The sequence below is a fragment of the Candoia aspera genome, chromosome 2 (assembly GCF_035149785.1).
Source record: "Candoia aspera isolate rCanAsp1 chromosome 2, rCanAsp1.hap2, whole genome shotgun sequence".
Lineage (NCBI taxonomy): Eukaryota > Metazoa > Chordata > Lepidosauria > Squamata > Boidae > Candoia > Candoia aspera.
In genome coordinates, this window is record NC_086154.1 from 217,000,100 (window position 1) to 217,023,529 (window position 23,430).

A 23,430-nucleotide genomic window follows, 5' to 3' on the forward strand; every position below is an offset into this window, starting at 1 on the left:
AGACATCCCAAGGACAATCCACACCTCCATTGCACAATTGCACAATTAACAAGCCATTCAGGTATAGGGACAATGCAGCCACCCTGGAAGACATACATGGGGTCCTCTTACCAACCTTTCCAGTGAAACATTTCAGCCAAAAAGAAAGAAATCCAGTTGCCATGACTTTTGACAAGAATGTAAAAATGCTCCCAATTACCCAAAGCCACCAGCTTTGTGCCACAGCTAGAAAACACAAAATATTTGCCAAGTTGAGACACTAGTTTAAAAACAGTAAAAACATTTTTACACAGTGCTGTAAAAATGGCATTTAAGGCATGGATGGACAAACTATAGTTCCCCCCTTCCCATTAATTAAACAGGAGAAAAACCCAGGTGCAGCATGTATGTAATTATGGGAAACTGTGAGTGAAAAGAGTCTTCAAGGCCTTAATCCTATAAATAATGTGAGTTTGACAACATGATCACTAACTGTAAATGTAAAAAATAAGCACTATATCTAAGACTCAGTATACAATAATCACAGAAATATAGGATGCTATAACGATTATAGTATGAAGTCAAACTGAGATCCTTGTTAACCTCCATGTAAAGAAAAACCTTATCTGCACAAGCCAATATGTGTTCTAAAGTCCCAAGCAAAAAATCTGAAATAGTTTGCTGATGTATGACCCATGCTTAAGTCTAGATGCTTTAGTAGTCTTGTGTCTGATGTTCCACAAATGTTTGCCGATTCTCTTTTTAAATTTTTTAAATTTTCTGGTATTTTTGTCTAATATGAAGTAAATGGAATGAACACTTAACAATAGTAGAGATTACTGGTCTAGAAATAGCTTTAATGAAATGAAAAAGAGTATAGGTTTTCTAATCTGTGCTGTTAATGAAATATTTGAATTTCAAAATATGACGACAGTAAATACGCTGTCCACAAGGAAAGCGTGCCCTACAGAAATGGACTGTTGAATCTGGAGGGAAGAATCTCTTTGCAAACCAGTGGGAAATATTCTTAGTGTAACTAGAAGCATAATAGACTTGGACTGGGGTCCAGGAATATCCTGAACTTTGTTGTTTATTCGTTTAGTCGCTTCCGACTCTTCGTGACTTCATGGACCAGCCCACGCCAGAGCTTCCTGTCGGTCGTCAACACCCCCAGCTCCCCCAGGGACGAGTCCGTCACCTCTAGAATATCATCCATCCATCTTGCCCTTGGTCGGCCCCTCTTCCTTTTGCCTTCCACTCTCCCTACCATCAGCATCTTCTCCAGGGTGTCCTGTCTTCTCATTATGTGGCCAAAGTATTTCAGTTTTGCCTTTAATATCATTCCCTCAAGTGAGCAGTCTGGCTTTATTTCCTGGAGGATGGACTGGTTGGATCTTCTTGCAGTCCAAGGCACTCTCAGAATTTTCCTCCAACACCACAGTTCAAAAGCATCAATCTTCCTTCGCTCAGCCTTCCTTATGGTCCAGCTCTCGCAGCCATATGTTACTACAGGGAACACCATTGCTTTAACTATGCGGGCCTTTGTTGTCAGTGTGATGTCTCTGCTCTTAACTATTTTATTGAGATTTGTCATTGCTCTTCTCCCAAGGATTAAGCGTCTTCTGATTTCCTGACTGCAGTCAGCATCTGCAGTAATCTTCGCACCTAGAAATACAAAGTCTTTCACTGCTTCTACATTTTCTCCCTCTATTTGCCAGTTATCGATCAAGCTGGTTGCCATAATCTTGGTTTTTTTGAGGTTTAGCTGCAAACCAGCTTTTGCACTTTCTTCTTTCACCTTCATCATAAGGCTCCTCAGTTCCTCTTCACTTTCAGCCATCAAGGTGGTATCATCTGCATATCTGAGATTGTTAATGTTTCTTCCAGAGATTTTAACTCCAGCCTTGGATTCCTCAAGGCCAGCTTGTCGCATGATGTGTTCTGCATACAAGTTGAATAGGTAGGGTGAGAGTATACAGCCCTGCCGTACTCCTTTCCCAATCTGAAACCAGTCCGTTGTTCCGTGGTCTGTTCTTACTGTTGCTACTTGGTCGTTATACAGATTCTTCAGGAGGCATACAAGATGACTTGGTATCCCCATACCACTAAGAACTTGCCACAATCCTGAACTAAAAACCAAAATTTGAAAATAATTTTGGTAAACCTTGTAGCTATGGGATTAAATGATAAAGTGTACAGTACAATATTACATGCATCAGATCTACTTTTCTTCTTTAATAATATTTTTCACTGTTTACAATTGACAATAAGTCTTACCTATTGTATAACAAAGAGTACCCTCTGTGGATTAAATCCCTTTCTAACTTACCCGATTCTGTCACCAAATTATACTCAGAAGAAAAATTATATTTGATTTTTTAAAATAACCCATATTGTAAATTCTGCTGGAGATGTCTTGAGTGACAGCTATGAAATATAAGCAAAGTAGTACAGTCTGCAGTTTTTTTTGTGGAGTGGTTTGAATCTGGAATCCTGAATGGTTAATCATTGCATCTCTTTTTAAATTTATTTTTATTTTGGCTCTGTATTGTTATTTAGGATTATACTGATGGTTTTTATTTGTGTTCAGCATACAGAGTTGCTTGTGCAAGATGGGCAGCCATATAAATGGAATAAATAAATAAATCTAAGACATAAACCTGGAACAGGTCAGCTTGGAGGATAAACTGAATTTGTTTGGAGTTAATACATTGATTGGAATTACTTGTCCAAATTTTAAAGTCATTTATAAATGATACCGAAATAAAATATATTCAGGAAAAAAGATTGGCCTGATTATAAATATGTTTAGATTCAAAAAAGTCTATAAATAAATAAGCTACTTCAGAAGCCATAAGAGGATCTATAGCAATTCCTTTGGACTGTGATTTTTGAAATTGTTATTAAAGAAGAAATAATTCTTGAAGTAATTTTTCAAATTCTAAAATTAAACGAGTAGAAGCACTGTGGACACTCTGAAGGTTTAAGGTGTTCTCTGTAATGGCCTCATCTATTAGTATACAAAGAAGAAATATCCAGACTGGCTAGTATAGCATTGTGCAGTATAGAATTTATCAGTCCAAGTTTGTTAATAAAATCTGTGGAATCCCTAAAATAAGACAAAAATTGTGGGTCAAATAGTTTCAGAAAATAATCTGCATGTTTGGACAATGGGTTGTAGAACAATATTACAACCAGAAACAATAGTCTATCTTTAGACTGTATGGATCTTGGGAAGAACCTAGAAAATAGGAACTCTTTGTTTTAGTTTCTAAGTTTTGCATCTGTTCCAAAATTGCATACTATATTTTCTTGCTTTATTCCTTGGGTATTTGGTTTATTTATTATCTTACTGAAACTGTTGGAAGGAAGAGAATAATGGTTGCCTTGACACCTTAGCCAGAAGCTATTGTGAAACAAAAGTTCCTGGCAATAGGAGAATGGGTTGCTCAAAATTGCAAAGCAAACACTGGCTTTACTCACTTTTGAAATCAACAGCCATGTAAAACAAAATCCTGAAACAAACAAACTACCTGCTAAGCAAACAACCCAAATCAGCTCTTAAAGCCAGCTGACATCATGGGAGAATGGTGGGTTGCCCTGGAAACATGATAAAATGTTATGTTGTTATGAAGAATGGAACTGCATCTTTTAGAAGATTAATGTATTTTAGTAAACCAATTAACACTATTAAATTCTGTCCCTTAAAATTATTAGCATGAAACCATTTGTGATATTCTTGAATATGCACAATTGAAGTGAAAATATTCTTTTTTGTAATTTCTTAGAATCACAAACTATTTCTCCTGAATTTCTTATAATTTTTGTTTATATAGAAGTATGTCTTCTTCTCCTAATTTTCACTAATTTTGCATCTTTCCTTATAACTAAGGAAATGTTAATATATCTATCTGTCTGTCTGTCTATCTCATAGCAGCACAAGAACAGGCACTAAGCACCAGATCCATAGAAGCAGGGGTCTACCACACTAGACAGGACCTGAGGTGCAGACTGTGCAGAGAGGCCTCAGAGACAGTCCAACACACAGTGGCGGGGTGTAAGATGCAGGCAGGAACAGCATACTCTGAATGGCACAACCAAGTAGCTGGCATTGTGTACAGGAACATCTGCACAGCGTATCGGCTAGACCCTCCCAAGTCCAAATGGGAGATTCCACAGAGGGTCGTGGAGAATGACAGGGCTAAGATCCTCTGGGACTTCCAGATCCAGACAGACAGGCAGGTACTGGCCAATCAACCAGACATTGTGGTAGTAGACAAGGACCAGAAGACAGTGGTGGTGTCCTGAGTACTGCTGGTGAACAGGAGGGGGGGCCCTCTCCAGGGGGAACTACGCATGCGTTTCTCCCCCTGGAGAGGGCCTCCCTCCTGTTCACCAGCAGTACTCATGACAGGTGGTGATAGATGCCAAGTGATAGCAACATCAAGAAGAAGGAGTAGAAGAAGCTGGAGAAGTACCAGGGCCTGAAGGAGGGACTAGAGAGGATTTATTTATTTATTTATTTATTATTCAAATTTAATTACCGCCCATCTTCCCCAAAAGAGGGACTCTGGGCAGTTTACAATAAAATCAATCTCCAATCATGTAGAAAGTGAAGGCCAAAGTGGTCCCAGTGGTGGTAGGGGCACTCGGGGCTGTGACTGCTAAGCTGGGAGAGTGGCTCCAACAGATCCCAGGAACAACATCAGAGCTCTCTGTCCAGAAGAGTGCAGTGCTAGGAACAGCTAAGATACTGCGCAGAACCCTCAAACTCCCAGGCCTCTGGTAGAGGACCTGAAGTTGAGGAAGACACACACCACCCATATGGGTGAGAAGGGATTTTTTTTCACATTTATATCCCTCCTTTTGCAACAGGAACCCAAAATGGTGTACTTAGTGCTTCCTCCTTCCATTTTTCCCTACAGCAACAATGCTGTGAGGTAGGTTCAGCTGAGAGAGAGCTCAGAACAGGAAAGGAAATGCAATTTAATAGGTATAATGGAGACTGCTGAAATGAGTCTCTCGATCAGAATACAAAAGTTGAAGGATTTTTTTTTTCAGAAAAAAACAGAAGTAATAGAAAGGGAAAAGCATTATCTGTTAAAAGTATCCTCACCTGTTCAGAAAACCAAGTAAAAGAACTTAGCACATTCTTAGGGGCCTGATCAACTTTTATTAATTTAGATGGCTTTATTATGCAATAGTATTTAATTCATAGTCTAGCATAAATATTTCAGCAAGCATTGAACAAAATTATGAGAGGGATGAGTCTTAATTACATTTTCATCAAAGTGATAATCAGAACAGGCAAACAATCTGGAGGAAATTGATTTAACACTTGTTATTTTGTTCATAATTTGGCAAGCATTGTGTTGCAGGTGTGTTGAGTACTGTGTGAAATATTAAGATTTTGTAGACTTATGAGATGCTAAGACTCATCTGAATTTGTTTTCCCTTTCCTTTTTTACTTTAGAAGCTCTTGAGATTCTTGGAATTTCATTGGATCATGCCCCTGTTGCTCCAGAGCACATCAGTATTTTATTTTTTGTAGCAGAATGCATTTTGTATAAACTCTGTTATAATGTGGCACAGAAACCATGGCTATTCTCATGTGAAATCAAATTGTCAAAGGTATGCTACATTTTTAATATTGACACATTGATTCCTTATATAGATATGTAATCTTCAGTGATTATGTAGACCTTATATGCCAGTATCCCTTTACTCTTCTATGCAGACCTGCTCTTTCTGGAAGATTGGGGAAAGATTTCTCATTTGGAAATCACAGCTTCAGAAAGTATCTGAAGCTACTCGGGGGTGGGATTGCTGATTTTTTACTTTTTACTTTTTTGCTTTGGAATATCGTTTAGACTTTTTTTAGCATATGATGAGGCCGAACACTACAAGATGTTTATGTTTACTGTTTTAAAGGAAATATTCCAGAAAAGTAATAAATAAACATTAACTCCCTTTTAAAAAAATGTAATTGCAAAGATGATGCTTTACATTAGGATAAACTAAAATAAATCTATACTTTAGCAGACATGTATTATTACTCTCTGAAGACCCAAGGATGGATTAACTTGATATATTAATTTATAGACTGCTGTTGCTTCTGAACTCAAACTCAAAATTTAATAGTTGCCCCATATACCATCCAGCTTTTATACTATACCAACATGTTCAACTGAAGCAGCACACTATATTTATTTATTATTTTTATATACTGCTGGACTTAGAATCCAAATCCTGACAGTTTATAATATAAATAATATAGTATAAATAACCATAACATTGCCACCAACTAAGACCTCAGTACTGGCAAAAATTAAACCTCAAAGACCTTGTGCAAAAGCTGTTTTCAGACTTTCAAAATTATGCTAGGGTAGGTTCCCAACCTACTTATCAAACCTGCACACACAGTAAAAAATTAAGGACATCCAAATTAATTCTCCCAAATAATAATATTATTATTATTATTATTATTATTATTATTAAGGCACTGTAAAACTCTGGGCTGGTGAGGAGTCCTGCACAAGCTCGCCACCTAGCAAAGCCTTGGTGCCACTGCAGCATGGACTGAGTGGGAGTGCCTGGCAGAGATGCCTTTTGCCTGGGAAACAAGGCAGGTGGTCCTTTCCCAGCCTTGCAGTTCAGCCAACCTACTCCAAATTGGGCCCATTAGAGACACATTGGGCACAACTGCCCCCCTCTGAATTGAAAAGTAGCTTCTGACAGGCCTCTTGGCCTGCCTTCCTCCTCCCTCCAAGAATGGTTTAATTAATATCTGTTCAGTTTTGGGCTGCACAAGGTTCATGATGGTTGCTAACTTCATAAAAATTTCAAAGGAATAATAATGAAAGTTAAAATCAATTCAGAATACATCCAGAGAAGGAAAGGATGGGGGAAAAAAGGAAAGAGAGCCACCTATCTAAATGCTCTCTCCCTCTCCCTCTCTCATTACAATATCAAATTAAAAAAAACAGACAAGAGAAAGAAAAGAAACAATTTTAAATGCTTACAGAATATTGATTGCAGTTACAGTTGTCAGTGACTATAAGCATGTACACGTACAGCCAGTTTGGTGTAGTGGTTAAGACATCAGGCTAGAAACCAAGATTGTGAGTTTTAGTCCTGCCTTAGGCACAATGCTGGCTGGGTGACTTTGAGCCAGTCACTTTCTCTCAGCCCTAGGCAGTAATAGGCTGCTTCTGAAAATATTGTTAAGAAAACTGCAGGGGGCAGTTGCTGGGAGTTAAACATGATCTGAAGGCACAACTTTTAATGTGTATGTAACCTACTATTACAATTTCTAGTTTTGGGAAAAGCTGCACAAAACAAATTTTTCCCATAGATGGCATGTCAGAAATTGGAGGGAACATTAGTACCAACTGAATCTCTGGGCAGAGGTTATTTCATAGGATGGGGTCTGCCACTGAAAAACAGTCTCTGGCATCTCACCTCTCTCATTTACATATTTGGGGAACCTTTTGTGTCCCCACCTGCAACAGGAGTATATAATGAAATGGTTCCTCATGAAGCAGATGGCTTAAATTATCAACTTTACAGCTTGTTCTATCTTGAATTTTTATATTCCTGAATTACTTGGTTTTGAATAGGCCATAAAAATATTTTATGAAATAAAGTTTCTACACTTAAGTCACATTTTAAATATTCTAAACTAGTCATGTAAAATAATGTTTTTTTCTTAGAAGTAACTAATATTGTTCTGCATAATAAACTTCTCAGTATTTAAATGATATGACCTCTTTATTCTTCCATATGGATTATCATTAGCTACAATATACTGTTATGTAAGGTCACATATCTTAAAGAAGCAGCAAGAGAATTAGACATTCAAGTGTGAAATTGATGCCATGTAAAAGAAAATTTCCAAATGAGGACATTTATTTCTGAAAGCTAAATAAGACTTGCATAAAAATTGAAGAACTGATGGGGACATCTTTGTTTAATGTATACTGTAGCTCTGAACTTTAATCACATATCTTTTTCTTACCATTTGTTAAGCCTTCTCAAATAATTCATTTTATCTGGACTGCAGTAATTTTTCTGCTAAATATTTTTGAGAATCTCACGTTAGCAAAGAAGCTCTTAGTTTTATTCAAGTTGTTGGAACACAGACAAAATTGTATATCAAAACAAAATATATGTGTGTGACACATACATTCTGTTCAACACACTAGATAATAATAGGAACAAGAAGCTGCATATGCATCCAGTGTCTCTATCTAGTCTTCCTTTGGTATGGGTCTAAATTACTTTAGGAAAGCAATGAAGAACAAACCACTCTGAATCCTTTGCTATTTCCTTTAACCTGAAGAGTTATGACTGTTCAGGTAGCAACACTCTGGTAACCTCCCATTTGAATTAGTACAATGCCTTATATATGCGGCTGACTTTGAAAATGGTACTAAAGCTAACAATAGTTGAAAATAGCAGTTAGGTTGTTAACAGAGACTGGCCAATATAACCTTGTTATATTAGTACAATTCAAAATACTAGTACTAGTATATAATGCTCTATACATTGCAGGGCCAGCCCACCCAAATAAGCACCTTCCCCAATATTTACAAAGCAGTCGGTAAGATCATCAGCTGTGACCCTACTTCAGGTTGTTGTTTTTTATTCCTTCAGTTGCTTCCAACTCTTTGTGACTTCATGGATCAGCCCACGCCAGAGCTTCCTGTCAGTTGTTGCCACCCCCAGCTCCCCCAAGGTCAGATCCGTCACCTCTAGAATATCATCCATCCATCTAGTCCTTGGTTGGCCCCTCTTCCTTTTGCCCTCCACTCTCCCTAGCATCAGCATCTTCTCCAGGGTATCCTGTCTTCTCATTATGTGGCCAAAGTACTTAAGTTTTGCCTTTAATATGATTCCCTCAAGTGAGCAGTCTGGCTTTATTTCCTGGAGGATGGACTGGTTTGATCTTCTTGCACTCCAAGGCACTCTCAGAATTTTCCTCCAACACCACAGTTCAAAAGCATCGATCTTCCTTCTCTCAGTCTTCCTTATGGTCCAGCTCTCGCAGCCATATGTTACTACGGGGAGCACCATTGCTTTAACTATGCGGACCTTTGTTGTCAGTGCGATGTCTCTGCTCTTAACTATTTTATTGAGATTTGTCATTGCTCTCCTCCCAAGAATTAAGCATCTTCTGATTTCCTGACTGCAGTCAGCATCTGCAGTAATCTTTGCACCTAGAAATACAAAGTCTGTCACTGCCTCTATGTTTTCTCCCTCTATTTGCCAGTTATCAATCAAGCTGGTTGCCATAATCTTGGTTTTTTTGAGGTTTAGCTGCAAGCCAGCTTTTGCACTTTCTTCTTTCACCTTTCTCATGAGGCTTCTCAGTACCTCCTCACTTTCAGCCATCAAAGTGGTATGATCTGCATATCTGAGATTGTTAATGTTTCTCCAGCGATTTTAACTCCAGCCTTGGATTCATCCAGCCCAGCATGTTGCATGATGTATTCTGCATACAAGGTGAATAGGTAGTGTGAGAGTATAAAACCCTGCCGTACTCCTTTCCCAATCTTGAACCAGTCCATTGTTCCGTGGTCTGTTCTTACTGTTGCTACTTGGTCGTTATACAGATTCCTCAGGAGGCAGACAAGATGACTTGGTATCCCCATGCCACTAAGAACTTGCCACAATTTGTGATGGTCCACACAGTCAAAGGCTTTAGAATAGTCAATGAAACAGAAATAGATGTTTTTCTGAAACTCCCTGGCTTTTTCCATCAGCCAGTGGATATTGGCAATTTGGTCCCTAGTTCCTCTGCCTTTTCTAAACCCAGCTTGTACATATGGCAATTCTCACTCCATGAATTGTTGGAGTCTATTTTGCAGGATCTTGAGCATTACCTTACTGTCATGTGAAATGAGTGCCACTGTTTGATAGTTTGAACATCCTTTAGTGTTTCCTTTTTTAGTATGGGGATATAATGGTATGGGGATGTAAGTTGATCCCTGGGGAAAGTAACGGCAACCCACCCCAGTATTCTTGTCATGAAAACTACTTCAGGTACCTCTGCCCAATACAGCAAATAGGTGACACCAGGCCAATGGAACAATTTTCTTGAGAAGCTTGCCTGATTCCTCCATGATAATCTTTTTGGTGTCAGATGAAGGTCTCCCCCACCCTCCCCCAATAATTTGGAAACCACCTTGATATGTTAAAACATTAGTATTGCTGCTATTAATTGTGATTTCATTCTGTACCTGTTGTGCCCTTTGTGTTTTTTTTACATTGTTATATATACTACTTTATATTATTTTTATTTAGTGCTATTTATATGTCTTTCTGACTGTATATTACCTAGAGAACGACTGTTATTGAGTGGCTAGTATAATAATAATAATAATAATAATAATAATATAATGTAAACCATGGTGAAGTGGAAAATCCTGCAATAATATTTGTCTTCAAATATTTGTTCTGTACCAAAGAGCAAAAACAAATCCAAACAATGATGAGATGTTAATTTCTTAATGTTCTTTTACTTTCTGAGAACATTCCAGAATGTTACCCCATATATAGAAATTTCCACTTCAGAAAGCTTTAGATTGAGCTTTTAGTGGAAATCTAAGTCTAGTAACACAACACTATTTAATGCATGAGGGCTGTGCAACACTTTGGATTTAGTACCAAAAACAACACTAACCTGATAATGATTAAAACAACTGTGTCTTTTGCCTGACATCATGCCACATCTTTTCCCAGGAAAGAACATTGTTTCTTTTCCCAAGAAAAGACTGCTTTAAAGAGTTGCAGTCAAGTGCTATGTTTATGCTAATGCATGCATGCTCAGAAACACTTCTTTGGAAGTGAATATGAAGTATTGCACAGCCTTATTGAACATGAGATTGAATATATATTGTAATTGAAAAGAACCTCCAGAATGATTAGCATTGCACTATTCTTCAGATAATTAACAAAACGTAGCTTCATATCATAGAATGTGAAGAAGCCACACTGTTTAACTAGGATATATAATAAAAGGAAAAAAATAATCAACCTTGAAAATAAGTGAACAGTTATGAATCCAGAAAAATTACTTGCCTGCAGATAGTTATGTTAATGAAGAGCCTGAAGCCCAGCTAGGTGGCAGCACCTAGCCATCCTTGACTGATCTCAAAAAGCTGAGCAGGGATGAACAGCTTAGAACTTGGGTGCTAGTCCACTAGGAAATCCTAATGCTATTGGCTAAACAGGACAGAAAAAACAAAGTTCTCAGAAGATACCAACTTCTGCTTGTTAAATAAAAGTACATAGTTATGTCCATGAAATTGCCAGGAGTTGCATTGACTCTAGTAAGCTGAGAGTGAATAAAACAATGTTTTTTTTCATTGCAGAGAGGCAGGCAAATTTGCTCTATCATTAATGGATGCTTTGTTTTGTCTGTCATGTACTAACGTCTATATTTTTGCCCAGATAGTTTTGCTCAGCTTATTTTTGATGCTCTTGGAGTATTAAAAAAATTGTATTCAATCGTATATACACTTAGACCCATTTGGAAGACAAGTAATGAAGTCAAGAGCTCTACCAGTTCTGAGGAGCCCAATTATGTTGACATTTCTGAGACTTCTACAGTCTTCTTTTACCACTTTATTTTCTTTCATGATGGCAGTGTAGGCACTCAACTGTCATAGATATTACTGATTCCTGTCTCCCTCTTGTTGTTTAGTATGCTAATGAACCAAAAATATTGTAATTCCCCAAGGAAAAGGTATATTTTTAATTTCTATTTAGAGTTACCAGATGAGTGATAGATATTGAAAAATTCAGAATGCTTTGCAGCATACCTCTTGTCTCACCACATCTCTTCGTATACTAGTTTTTTTGTAGCCGTTTTTAGAGTACACTCCATAATTGGAGTGGATTGGATCAGATTGTGCCCATGCAACCTCTCCCCTCTCAGGGATCCCACCACTCCCCATGGTTTATGGAGGAGCTGAGGAAGATGAAACAAGAGGCATCTAGTGTGCTGCTGGCACTCAACCAAGGACAAACTCAACTGAACATGGGTTAGAGCCGCTATTAAGGCCTACCTGGTGGCAGTAAGGGCGGCGAAGTGGCAGTACTTCACCCTAATTGCATCTGCAGATTGTTGCCCCACAGCCCTGTTTTGGATGACACAAGCCCTCTTGGGTAAAGGGGGCCTGGGGAATATTTTGCAGGGACATGCGGAGGAATTTGCTCAGCATCTGTCAGACAAAATTGCTTGGATTCGCTTGCAGTTGGGTGCTGGTTTTGTTGCATGTCCAGAGGAGATGCCTGGGGTGGAGTATTGCCTGGTTATCTGGGAATGGTTTGAACTTGTTGGACCTGAGGAGGTGGACAAGGTCCTTAGATCTATGAGCTCAGCCACCTGTTCTTTACACCCATGCCCCTCCTGGCTTGTGAAAGCAGCCCGGGGTGTGTTGTGTGAGTGGGTTCTAGTGGTGGTTAATCCTCAACCTCTTAAAGAGGCCACCTCCTCAAGAAGCCATTGCTGGACACCACAATACTGAAAAAGTTTCATCCAGTATCCAACTTCCGCTTTTGGGGGAAGGTGATTGAGAAGGTGGTTGAGCAACAGCTTCAGAGGACCATGGATGAAGTAGATTATCTGAATCCTTTTCAGTCAGGATTCATACCAGGGTATGGGATGGAAATGGTATTGGTCACGCTTTTGGGTGATCTCTGTTGTGGGCGAGATAGGGGTTGTGCATCCATCCTTGCCTTACTTGACCTCTCAGTTGCTTTTGATACCATCAGCCATAGTATCCTTTTGGATCGACTCAGAGGATTGGGGTGTACAGCACCGTGTTGTGCTGGTTCATCTCCTTTCTCCAGGGTCGATTCCAATTGGTGATCGGGGAAGAGAGATCCCATCCTCTGCCCTACTGTGTGGAGTGCCACAGGCTCGGTGCTGTCTTTTCTCCTATTCAACATCTACATGAGACCGCTGGGTGAGGTCATCTGTCGCCATGGAGTGAGGTATCATCAGTATGCTGATGATACCCAATTGAATATCTGTGTTCCTGGCAAATTAAGCGATGCTGCGGATGTCTTATCCCGGTGTCTGGAGGCTGTGAGGGTCTGGATGGGAAACAACAGGCTTCAACTGAACCTTGGGAAGACTGAGTGGCATTGGGTTTTGGGGCCCTCCAGTTCTAGAACTATGCCATCCTTGGTGCTGGATGGGGTTGCACTGCCCCAAACAGACCCCATGTGCAATCTGGGGATTCTCCTAGACTCACAACTCATGCTCAATGAGTAGGTGGCAGCTGTGGCTAGGAGGGCCTTTGTACAACTTTGTATTGTGCGCCAGTTGCACCCATTTCTAGACTGAGTGGCCCTACTCACGGTCCCTCATGCCCTGGCCACCTCCTGCATGGATTACTGTAATGTGCTTTACATTGGGCTGTCTTTAAAGAGCATCCGGAAGCTTCAGCTGGTGCAGAATGTGGCATGGGCAGTTATGTGTGTTTCTGGTAGAACACATGTTATACTCCTGCTCCATGAGCTGCATTGGTTACCAGTTTGTTTCTGGGTCCAATTCAAGGTGCTGATTTTGACCTTTAAAGCCCTGCATGGCAAGGGAGTGGGTTATTTGAGGGACCACCTCCCTGATTACATCTGCCTGCCCCACTAGATCCAGCAGAGAGGGCATGCTACGGGTTCTATCATCTAGGGAGCTACATTTGGCGGCCCCTAGGTGGCAGGCCTTTTCTGCTGTGGTGCCTGCATTGTAGAATATCCTCCCCACTGAGGTGAGGCTGGCTCCATCACTTTCGATCTTTCAAAGGTCCCTTGAGACCTGGTTGTGCCATCAGGCCTGGGGACCCCAGGGGACTGGTAAACTAGAGGTCGCTCTGTTATTATTGACAGCCCTTACTATTAGTGAGGTGGCTCCATTATTATTCACATCCCTCCATTATTATTAACACCTGCTACTTCTTTTTAGCTTTGTTTTTATACTTTTCAAGTTTTTTTAATAATAATTTAGTAGTAGTAGTTTTAGGTATTTATTAACTCTTTCAGCTTTGCTGTATGCCTCCCAGAGTCACTTGTTTTTTGAGATGGGTGGCTATATAAATTTAACAAACCAACAAATAAATAAAATACATGCTGTTCCTTTATCAAAGTTTAAACACGGATTTTACTCTTGGTGACTAGTAGTCAAATACTGTCATTTTTCACCCTGTACAGTTTAGAGGCAGGAGTTGCAGACAGCTTGATCTCTGCTGCACTGCAGCGCCCCCCTCTGCAGATAGCTGAAGAGTTTAGTGATCATTAGTGAGGATTAGGTAACATGAACTAATGAACCAATAGTGCTGCTGATTTTGACCTAGTTCCCAAGTTTGAGCAATGTCTTGCTTAGCCACAGTATTATTTGTCCAGTTTTGTAGTCTGATTCCCTTTTGGTTCCCCGTTGACCATCTGTATGCTACTGTGATGATACAGCAGCATGTGTTCAGGCAACACCTCTGATAACTTGCTTTGTATTTCCCTCTCTTCAAATACACTAGGTAACAGTATTATTCTATTTTACCATTTTTGTAGAACACACAGAGTTAATTATTTTATTTTTCATAACTGCTTTATATGGCAACTTTAAGCAACATTTAGTTTATTAGAGAGATAGTGGGTGATCTTAGAAGATGAGGTGGGTTATCTTAGAAGTGAGGAAGGCAAAATCCACAGTTCAAAGATCTTCATTGCATTATTTAGGTCTAAAATGTTGGGATCATCAAAAACTTAAATAGATAGAAGAGGTGGTATTTTACAAAACAATTCCCAGAGAGTGGTCAGACTGAAATAATATGTCATTAAATGCTAGTACTAGGTTTGGGGTCAATAATTTTTATGTATTTGTTTAAATAATTAATTGCTTCTTTGTGTTAAAAATGGATTCCAAAATGAGGATCAATTAAAAACAATTGGTAATAATTGAAAACAAAGCAAATAAGTCAATAAAAATTCTAAAATAGTATGCTTAAAACATAGTTTAAAAGAACAACAGTTACACAAATGAGAATGTATAACTGAATACCTAGATGAATAGATGTTTATTAAATTGTTTCTGAGAACTTATATATGGAAAAATACACTGAGGGTAATGGTTTCCCTAGTCACAGTTTTGAAATGGGGAGTTGGGGAGGATGTCGATTCTTGAATATAAGCAAAATTCTACTAAACAGGAGAAAAACTTTAAAAATGTTACTAGTGTAGTGAGACACTGACAAATGGAAAGAAGGTTGTAGAATAAATTTTTTGTGTGTTTCTTTTGGCAGCTTGGATTTTTAGTCTTTTTAAGACTTCTTCTGCTATATTTCTTTGGTTACCAGGGGTTTTCTGGAGAACACAAATGCAGGCTTCACACTGGCTTGAAAGGTAGACTTTTTAAAAACAAATTCTATTTATCTTGCTATATTTGTAACACATTTTGGAATCTACTAAGGCCAATCCAGTAATGTTACCAAAAGTGCATCAAAAGAAAGAGGCCAAATTCAGATTGACTTCATTTTATGTATTTTATTTTATTTTAATTTATTTTAATTTTATTATCCTGCCTTTTTGCTCCAGCTTCACCACTGCCTGTTTAACAGGAACAGGCAACCTTTGACCTACAGAGCGTATCTGGGCCTATCTTTAATATTATGTCATCTTTAGCCTATTTTTACAAACTCTCTACACGTGATTGTTTCAAACCTTTGGCAAAAGCAACCTAGCCTTTTCCATTAAGGGTGGGAGAGAGGGTTGGGGCTAGGAGAAAGAGAAGAAAGGGCAGCACTGCTCATTTCTTGCTGTCCTGCCAGCAAACGCATAAACTGTCCTGACCTTATTATTCTTGACCCCAAGAGAATATAGGCATTGACAGAAAGAAGTTCTCTTTAAAGGGGGCAACTCAGGGTAATATTGACACTCACCACTGTTTATTATCATCAATTAGTAAATCCCAATTTCCTGTCTTGAGGAGTGTCCTTTCTTTAATTTGTTTCTAATCTGTTTTAGAAATCAATGTTTATGATAGCTTGTAGGGGGACTTCATACGAAGATCATACTTGGTTTCCTATAATTAATGGCAGGAAGAACCTTGTTAATCAGAGTCTAGTTTTCATTCTGTAGCTCAAAAGAAAGTTAATTCTGCCAATAAAACTTCCATTGCAAGTAAAAATAATTGTTAGAACTGTATGGTTTTATCCCAAGAATCAGTTCCAAACATAAATGGAATTTGATCAGTCTGAACCACCCTGAAGGCTTTCTGTTATGCTGCCATGATCTAGCATGTTCCACAGGAAAGGGATCTTGCAACAGGTTAAATAATGTAGCATTGCACAATTTTCCTGAAGATTTGCCTGAAATGCAGATGTGCCAGTCTGAGAACTTCATGCTGGTTAATGTGACTGAAAGAGTAACTAATTGTTTTGACGACACCAGTTCAGTTTTTGCTAAATGCTAAAGATTTCCCTAATATACATCAGATTTTTGGCATACATATGCATAGCCTGCAGTGACTCAGCAGGCTGTGGGACTGGTGCTGCTAACTTTGTAGGGGTATTGCGAACTTGCCACTGTTATTGGTTGTCATGGCCACAAGTTCATTCACAAAATCAAGAATATAAAGTCAGATGATTAAAAACAATATCAAGGATATATCCATGTTCCCTCCATTAAAAGGAAAAAAACCCCCAATTCTGCAGTAGCCAGTATAAAAAGATATCTAACCCCACCTCCCCAAACCTCCAGTGGTTACTCTCAAGAAATGCTGCAATATTACATTGGATATATATTGAAAAACTGCAGCAAAAAAAACTTGGTTCTCAAAATATTTTATCAAAACCTATATATACATTTCACTAGAAATACCATACTGATTATGTTAGTAATGCTTAAAAGTAGAATTTCAGAAGACTTTCCATGTTGCAGCATTTTTCTGTAGAAAAGATTCTCATTCCACTTGTAGCAGTAATTATCAAGTGTGTGTTCCTTCTTTAGGTGTTATTGGACAGCTGTTCTTCATGTTGTATTAAGGTGCATTAAATATGTAAAAATAATTTACAATATTTTTAAATGGATGAAAGCTGACATTGAAATCCACCAAGCTATATAGAAATGTACATAAAACAGTGGATTTGTATAAAGCAGATGGCTTAACTATCAACTTTGCCACTTGTTCTGTCTGCTTCACTGTTAGCAGCTGTTAACAGACCTTGTTTAGAAGGAGTACATTGAATAATTCTACTTAATAAAGGACACCATGGCCAGAGAAAAAATTCTGTGTACTGAGATTGGGGGACAGCAATTTGGATTTGTAACCCTAAACTAACTTAATTTGCACTTCCTAAATATGAACCAGCATGCATGTACTCTTCTATTTTTGCTCTTGCCTAAATATTGGATTGTAGTTCTTTTATAAAAGCACGTGCATAAAATAAATACATTAGGAAACATTGCAGATAAAAAGACATGCATTAAAGAAGATTACAACTTAAACCATTTATTTTTATATAGATATTTTAAAGACCTACACCAATAGATGTGAAAAGAAGATAGAGGGAAATTGTGTCTGAACAAAATGTCAGTAATACAGGAAGCAAAACAAACTTGAATATCTTTATAGATTATAAAATTCTTCCATTAGAATTGTGTATGTAGTATTTTGTCAAACCACAAGGGGTCACACAGTATTTATATACCCATTCTGGAAAATTCCTTGCTAAAGATTTTTTTTCATCCAAATAGTGCAGGTTGGTATCACATAGTAACTAAAAAGTCAACAGGACAAACTAACAAGTTGTTGTTGTTTGTGCCATAGCATTAACAGCATGTGAAATCTGCTATCAACTTTACCCAAACATTCTTTTTATGGTGCAATTTATGCTGAAGGCTGGAGAAATTATTTGTGGAACAGCAGTGGTTTTTGAATCATCTTTAGAAACCCAGGAAAATTTAAAAGAAATGGAGGATAAAGCAGTTCTTGACACAGTAGGTAACACATAATTGATATATATATATATATATATATATATATATGTATGTATGTATGTATGTATGTATGTATTTGTGTGTGTGTAGTCCTTGGTGCTCTCTGAGCCTTGTTGTTTTCTTGCAGACGTTTCATTGCCAGACTAGGCAACAGTATATACTGTATATGTGATATATCAAATAGCATTACCATGATTGAATAAGCATGGTTAGTAATTCAGTAAGAATTATTAAAGCTGAGTTGAACTCGCAGATTGGCAATAGTTCAACAAAAGACATGGGTTATAGGCATATACAATATAGGCATATATACCCAATATAGGCATTTATAGTTTTAGGCATATACACCCAATAGGCATGTACACAGTTAATCAGCCTTAGTGGTAGCATTGCTTTTAAAAGTTTAAAAGTTCATTTGATTGGATTTTGAATGGGTACTAACTCTAGCACTTCCAATACTCCTCAATTATTTTTTATAGAAAGCTGGATCCAAAGGTTTCTCTTCTTAACAGAAGTTTGTACCTTGTGGAATGTTGAACGTAAAACCCATTTACCACTACTTACCTCTACCATCATGGACACTCAAAATCATACTTAATCTTGGATCCTAGGCAGAGCCTTGTGTCATGAGTACTGATGGTGAGCAGGAGGGGGCCCCTATCCAGGGGGGAAAACGCATGCGTAGTACTGAGGAATTAAGCAGCCATTCAAAGAGACACAGAACAGACCCACCTTGACTTTTGGGGTTTATCTGTCTGGGTTTTTCCCATGCTTCTTCAGTTTGTTAGGATTTTCTGTCTAATGTAGCAGTAATAAAACACTAGAGACCTATTCCTTGTCTCAGCGTGGTTCCTGGCTGTTAGGACATCAATCCTAACAAACTCTCTACTCCCATTGAAAGAGGGAGGAACAAAAAAAAAAAGAAAAAAGGAAGAGACATTTGGGAAAATGTCTTTGGAAAACCAGGAAATTCGGCAGGCCATCCAACAACTGGCAGCAGCATTGCAACAACATCAACAACAAGTAGATCTCCAGATCAACACATTACAAGCAGCCATGCTACAGCAGTTACAACAACCAGCTCTGATTAACCTACAACCGGCGCCAGCAGCAGCAGCAGCAGCAGCTCCGCCAGTAGTCTTGAGATCCCAGGGCAGTCTACCAGAGAACTTTGGAGGAGAAGCAGGACAGTTGAGAACCTTTCTCACACAGTGCACAATGTTTTTCAACAGCAGACCGGCAGAGTTTCCCACAGACAGAACCAGAGTCACCTTCATCCTAAGTCTGCTAAAGGGACCAGCAGCCAAATGGGCTATTCCCATGGTGGAGAACAACGACCCGATTCTCAACGACTACCAGAACTTTTTGGCAGGTTTCCAAGCACACTTTGACAACCCGATCAGAGAGATCACTGCCAGCCGGGAAATTCGGAAGCTGAAGCAAGGCAACAAGAGGGTGGGAGTTTACATTGCTGATTTCAAGCTGTTAGCAGGAGATCTGGACTGGAATGAGAGTGCCTTGAAAGACCAATTCAAACAGGGGCTGGATGAAGAAATTAAGAATGAATTAGTGTGCCAGGGAACACCAGCTACCCTAGAAGGTTTATATCAACTGTCCGTGGTTGTAGACGCCAGGCTAGAAGAGCTCAGACAGATGCAGCCGGGGAAAAACAGGGGCCTCAGAGCGCTTCCAGGATTTCCAGCTCTCTCTCTAGCATCTACTTACTCAGGACCAGAGGAGCCGATGCAGATCGGGGCAAGCAGGAGGCTTATTTCTGAGGCTGAGAAGGAGAGAGAGAGCCCTCTGTTTCTACTGCGGAGTCCAGGGGCACATGGTGAGAGCTTGCCCAGCGAGAAGCCAAGCAAATTCCGTAAGAGCCCCAGGGCAAGCAGCAGAACCAAGAGCCACCTCCGCCTCTACTTCCAACCAAGGAAACTCTGTCGGTCTCCCTCCACAGAGCTCAGCAGGGAGACCATCAATCAATTAAGGGCTCATTCCGAGGATTCCAGGCAATCCTTTTACTACTTACCAGTCATAATGCACGTAAACCCAGAGCACTAGGTCAAGCTAGAGGCCCTCGTGGATTCCAGAGCTTCCACCAATTTTATTGATGTACAGACTGTACAAGACCTCAACATCCCGACCATAGAATTGCCACATCCCATAGAAGTTGAGACCATTGACGGCCAGCCCCTCAAGGCAGGGCTGATTAGAAGTTTCACAGAACCTTTGCAACTAACAACGGGAGACCACACTGAGTGGATCCAACTTTATGTTACTTCATCACTTAATGTGCCTATAGTCCTGGGCACACCTTGGCTGAAGATCCACAACCCATTGTTGAACTGGACTACGGGAGCAATCTCCTTCCTAGCTAAGGAATGCCAGCACCACAAGATTCAAGCTGCTCTTCTCTCTCCAGCAACCAACGCAGTCACGGAAGCAGGGGGGGTCCAGTTGCCAGCCAAGTATGCAGATTTCACAGACGTTTTCAGCAAACAAGAGGGCACACCACTACCCCCCCATAGGGACTGTGATTGCACCATTGAGTTGATACCAGGAGCCAAGATTCCAGCAAGGAAACAATATCCCATGTCTCCCAAGGAACTAGCCACCTTAAAGGATTACTTGGATTCTAATCTCCAAAAGGGTTTCATCCAACCATCTACTTCCCCAGCGTCTGCTCCTACCTTCTTCGTACCAAAGAAGCCTGACCCGTTGGCACTGGCAAACCAGGAGGCACCCATGAGAGTGGTGCGTGATTTCAGTTCCCTCAGTAAAGTCACGGTCAAGGAAGATTACCCACTCCCCCTAATATCTGATCTGCAGGATCGCTTACAGAAAGCATACATTTTTACTAGGTTGGACCTCAGGAATGCATACAATCTGATCCGGATGAAAGAGGGGCATGAATATCTGACTGCCTTCAATACCAGGTTTGGTAAATTTGAGTACCTTGTTTTGCCCTTTGGCTTGTCTAATGCAGGAGCCATATTTTCCCGATTTATGAATCAAATTTTCTCTGATTTACTAGATAAGTATCTGGTCATTTATCTAGATGACATATTAATATTCTCTGAGGATGCTACAACTCATGTAACCCATGTACGTAATGTCTTACAAAGACTGAGAGAGAACAAGCTGTTCGCCATGCTAGAGAAGTGTGCCTTCGATTTAACTGAATTACATTTCCTGGGCTATAAAATATCAACAGAAGGCATATCCATGGATCCTTCTAAGGTCCAGGCAATTCTCTCTTGGCAACCCCCCGAAATGTGAAAGAGGTACAAAAATTTCTAGGGTTCTGCAATTTTTACATGAGATTCATAAATAAATTTAGTGACAGGGCTAAACCCCTCACACAGCTTTTGAAGAAAGGAAAAATTCATTTGGGGGGAGAGGGAGCAAGCAGCCTTCCAAGAATTTAAGCAGCTCTTTGCATCCCAGCCACTTTTGAAGCATCCTGATCCCACAAAGCAATTCATAATGCATTCAGATGCTTCAGATATTGCTATTGGTGTTGTTTTATTGCAATATACAAACAAAACAGACAATACATTGCTCCCTTGTGCATTTTTCTCCTGCACGCTCTCACCAGCAGAGAGAAACTATGATGTTTTTAACAAGGAGTTGCTAGCAATTAAAGCAGCATTTCAAGAGTGGAGGCCCTGGCTAGAAGGTGCAACCTTTCCTGCGAAAGTTTGCACCGATCACAAGAATTTACAGCTTCTACAAAACACCAGATCCCTCACCCCACGCCAAATCAGATGGAGCCAGTTTTTCTCCCATTTCAATTTTGTTATTTCTTATGTTCCTGGGCCACAGAACCGTTTGGCAGATGCCCTGTCTCGATCTATTCAGGCAACCCCTGCTACTCACCAGGAGGTACAGGCTACTATATTACAACCTCACAACTTTCAGCAGTCTATGAGGGGGAACCAGACAGGGATTTTAGCAGCAGGCAGACAAGCAGAGGACCTATTTACAAGAGTCAGAGCTCAGCAGCAACAGGACCCGTATGCCAGGGCCAGGATGGATGACCTCCAGAGGGGCCCGCAAGACACTGCCTCCCCCTTTAATGTTGAGGCAGGAATCCTCTGGCATAGAGGGCGATTATACATTCCCCCCTCATTGAGGGAAGAAGTACTGAGACTTTGCCATGACCATCAAACAGGCCACAGAGGTGTTTTCAAAACTCTCCATACAGCTCTGAGAGACTACTGGTGGCCTAAGATCACTGCAGACATAAAGGGTTACGTTGCTTCTTGTCATACCTGTAGACGAGCCAAGCCTCTCCCAGGGAAGCCCACAGGACTCTTGCAACCCCTACCCACCCCCAGTAGGCCTTGGGATACAATCTCCATGGATTTCATCACTGATTTACCCCCGGTCCAGGGGCTGTCTTCCATACTAGTAGTGGTGGACCTTTTCACTAAAATGGTGCATTTTATTCCTTGCAAGGGCCTCCCATCTGCGCAAGCCACAGCGCAGTTGTTCATGGACCATGTTTTTAGGTATAGAGGCATGGTAAATCACTTGGTGAGTGACAGAGGCCCACAGTTCACTTCCAGGTTCTGGAGGGCCCCTTTCCAGTCATTAGGGGTCCAGATCCACCTATCATCATCGCATCATCCGGCTAGTAACGGGCAAGCTGAGAAAATTAACCAATGGTTACAGCAGTATCTCAGGTGTTACACCACTTATCAGCAAGACAATTGACCAGCCCTGCTCCCCATGGCAGAATTTACTTATAACAACTCTGTGCAATCCTCTACCAAGATGTCTCCTTTCCAAGCACTCTATGGGGTTAACCCTCGGGTGTTGCCCACCTCCTCCCAGCAGGGAACTGTTCCAGCCGCGGCTGATTTCCTTAAAGAGCAACAAGCCACACAGGAGTTGTTAAAGGAGCAGCTGAACAGGGCAAAGAGTGCTTACAAGAGAGCTGCAGATGCTCACAGACAAGAGGGGCGAGCGATTGCAGTAGGAGACAAAGTGTGGCTCTCTACCAAGTTTTTGACCTCTACCAGGCCCTCCAAGAAGTTGGACTCTAAGTTTGTGGGCCCTTTCACTGTGGTACAGCAGATAAATCCAGTGGTTTATTGCTTAAAGCTGCCAGCATCCATGAAAATCCATCCAGTCTTTCACAGAGCCTTGCTAGCCAAAGACCCTCCCCCAAGTACCTTACGATCGCAGCTGCCCCCCCCCACCTCCAGTAATTGTGGAGGGGGAGGAGGAATACGAAGTCGAGGCAATTCTGGACTCTAGGAGGAGGGGAAGGGGCATCCAATATTTAATACACTGGAAAGGGTACCCTGAGGAAGAGCGCACGTGGGAAGATGCCAGAGATGTGCATGCACCAGCGTTGGTCCAACGATTCCATCAGCTTTTCCCTCACAAACCCAAGCCTCGCACTCTACCAGAGATTCCTCACTTGACTGAGCAAGCAGAGGAATC

General features: G+C 40.3%; 1 protein-coding gene across 1 annotated transcript in view; it reads left to right on the forward strand.

Moving 5' to 3' along the window:
* The window catches only part of TMEM232 (transmembrane protein 232), a 161,294-nt gene that overhangs the window by 18,503 nt on the left and 119,361 nt on the right, over nucleotides 1–23,430 (forward strand). The window contains exons 5-7 of the mRNA XM_063295359.1: nucleotides 5,453–5,610; nucleotides 15,282–15,381; nucleotides 17,807–17,976. Coding sequence (XP_063151429.1) covers nucleotides 5,453–5,610; nucleotides 15,282–15,381; nucleotides 17,807–17,976 — 428 coding nt within the window. The remainder of the gene's footprint in view (nucleotides 1–5,452; nucleotides 5,611–15,281; nucleotides 15,382–17,806; nucleotides 17,977–23,430) is intronic.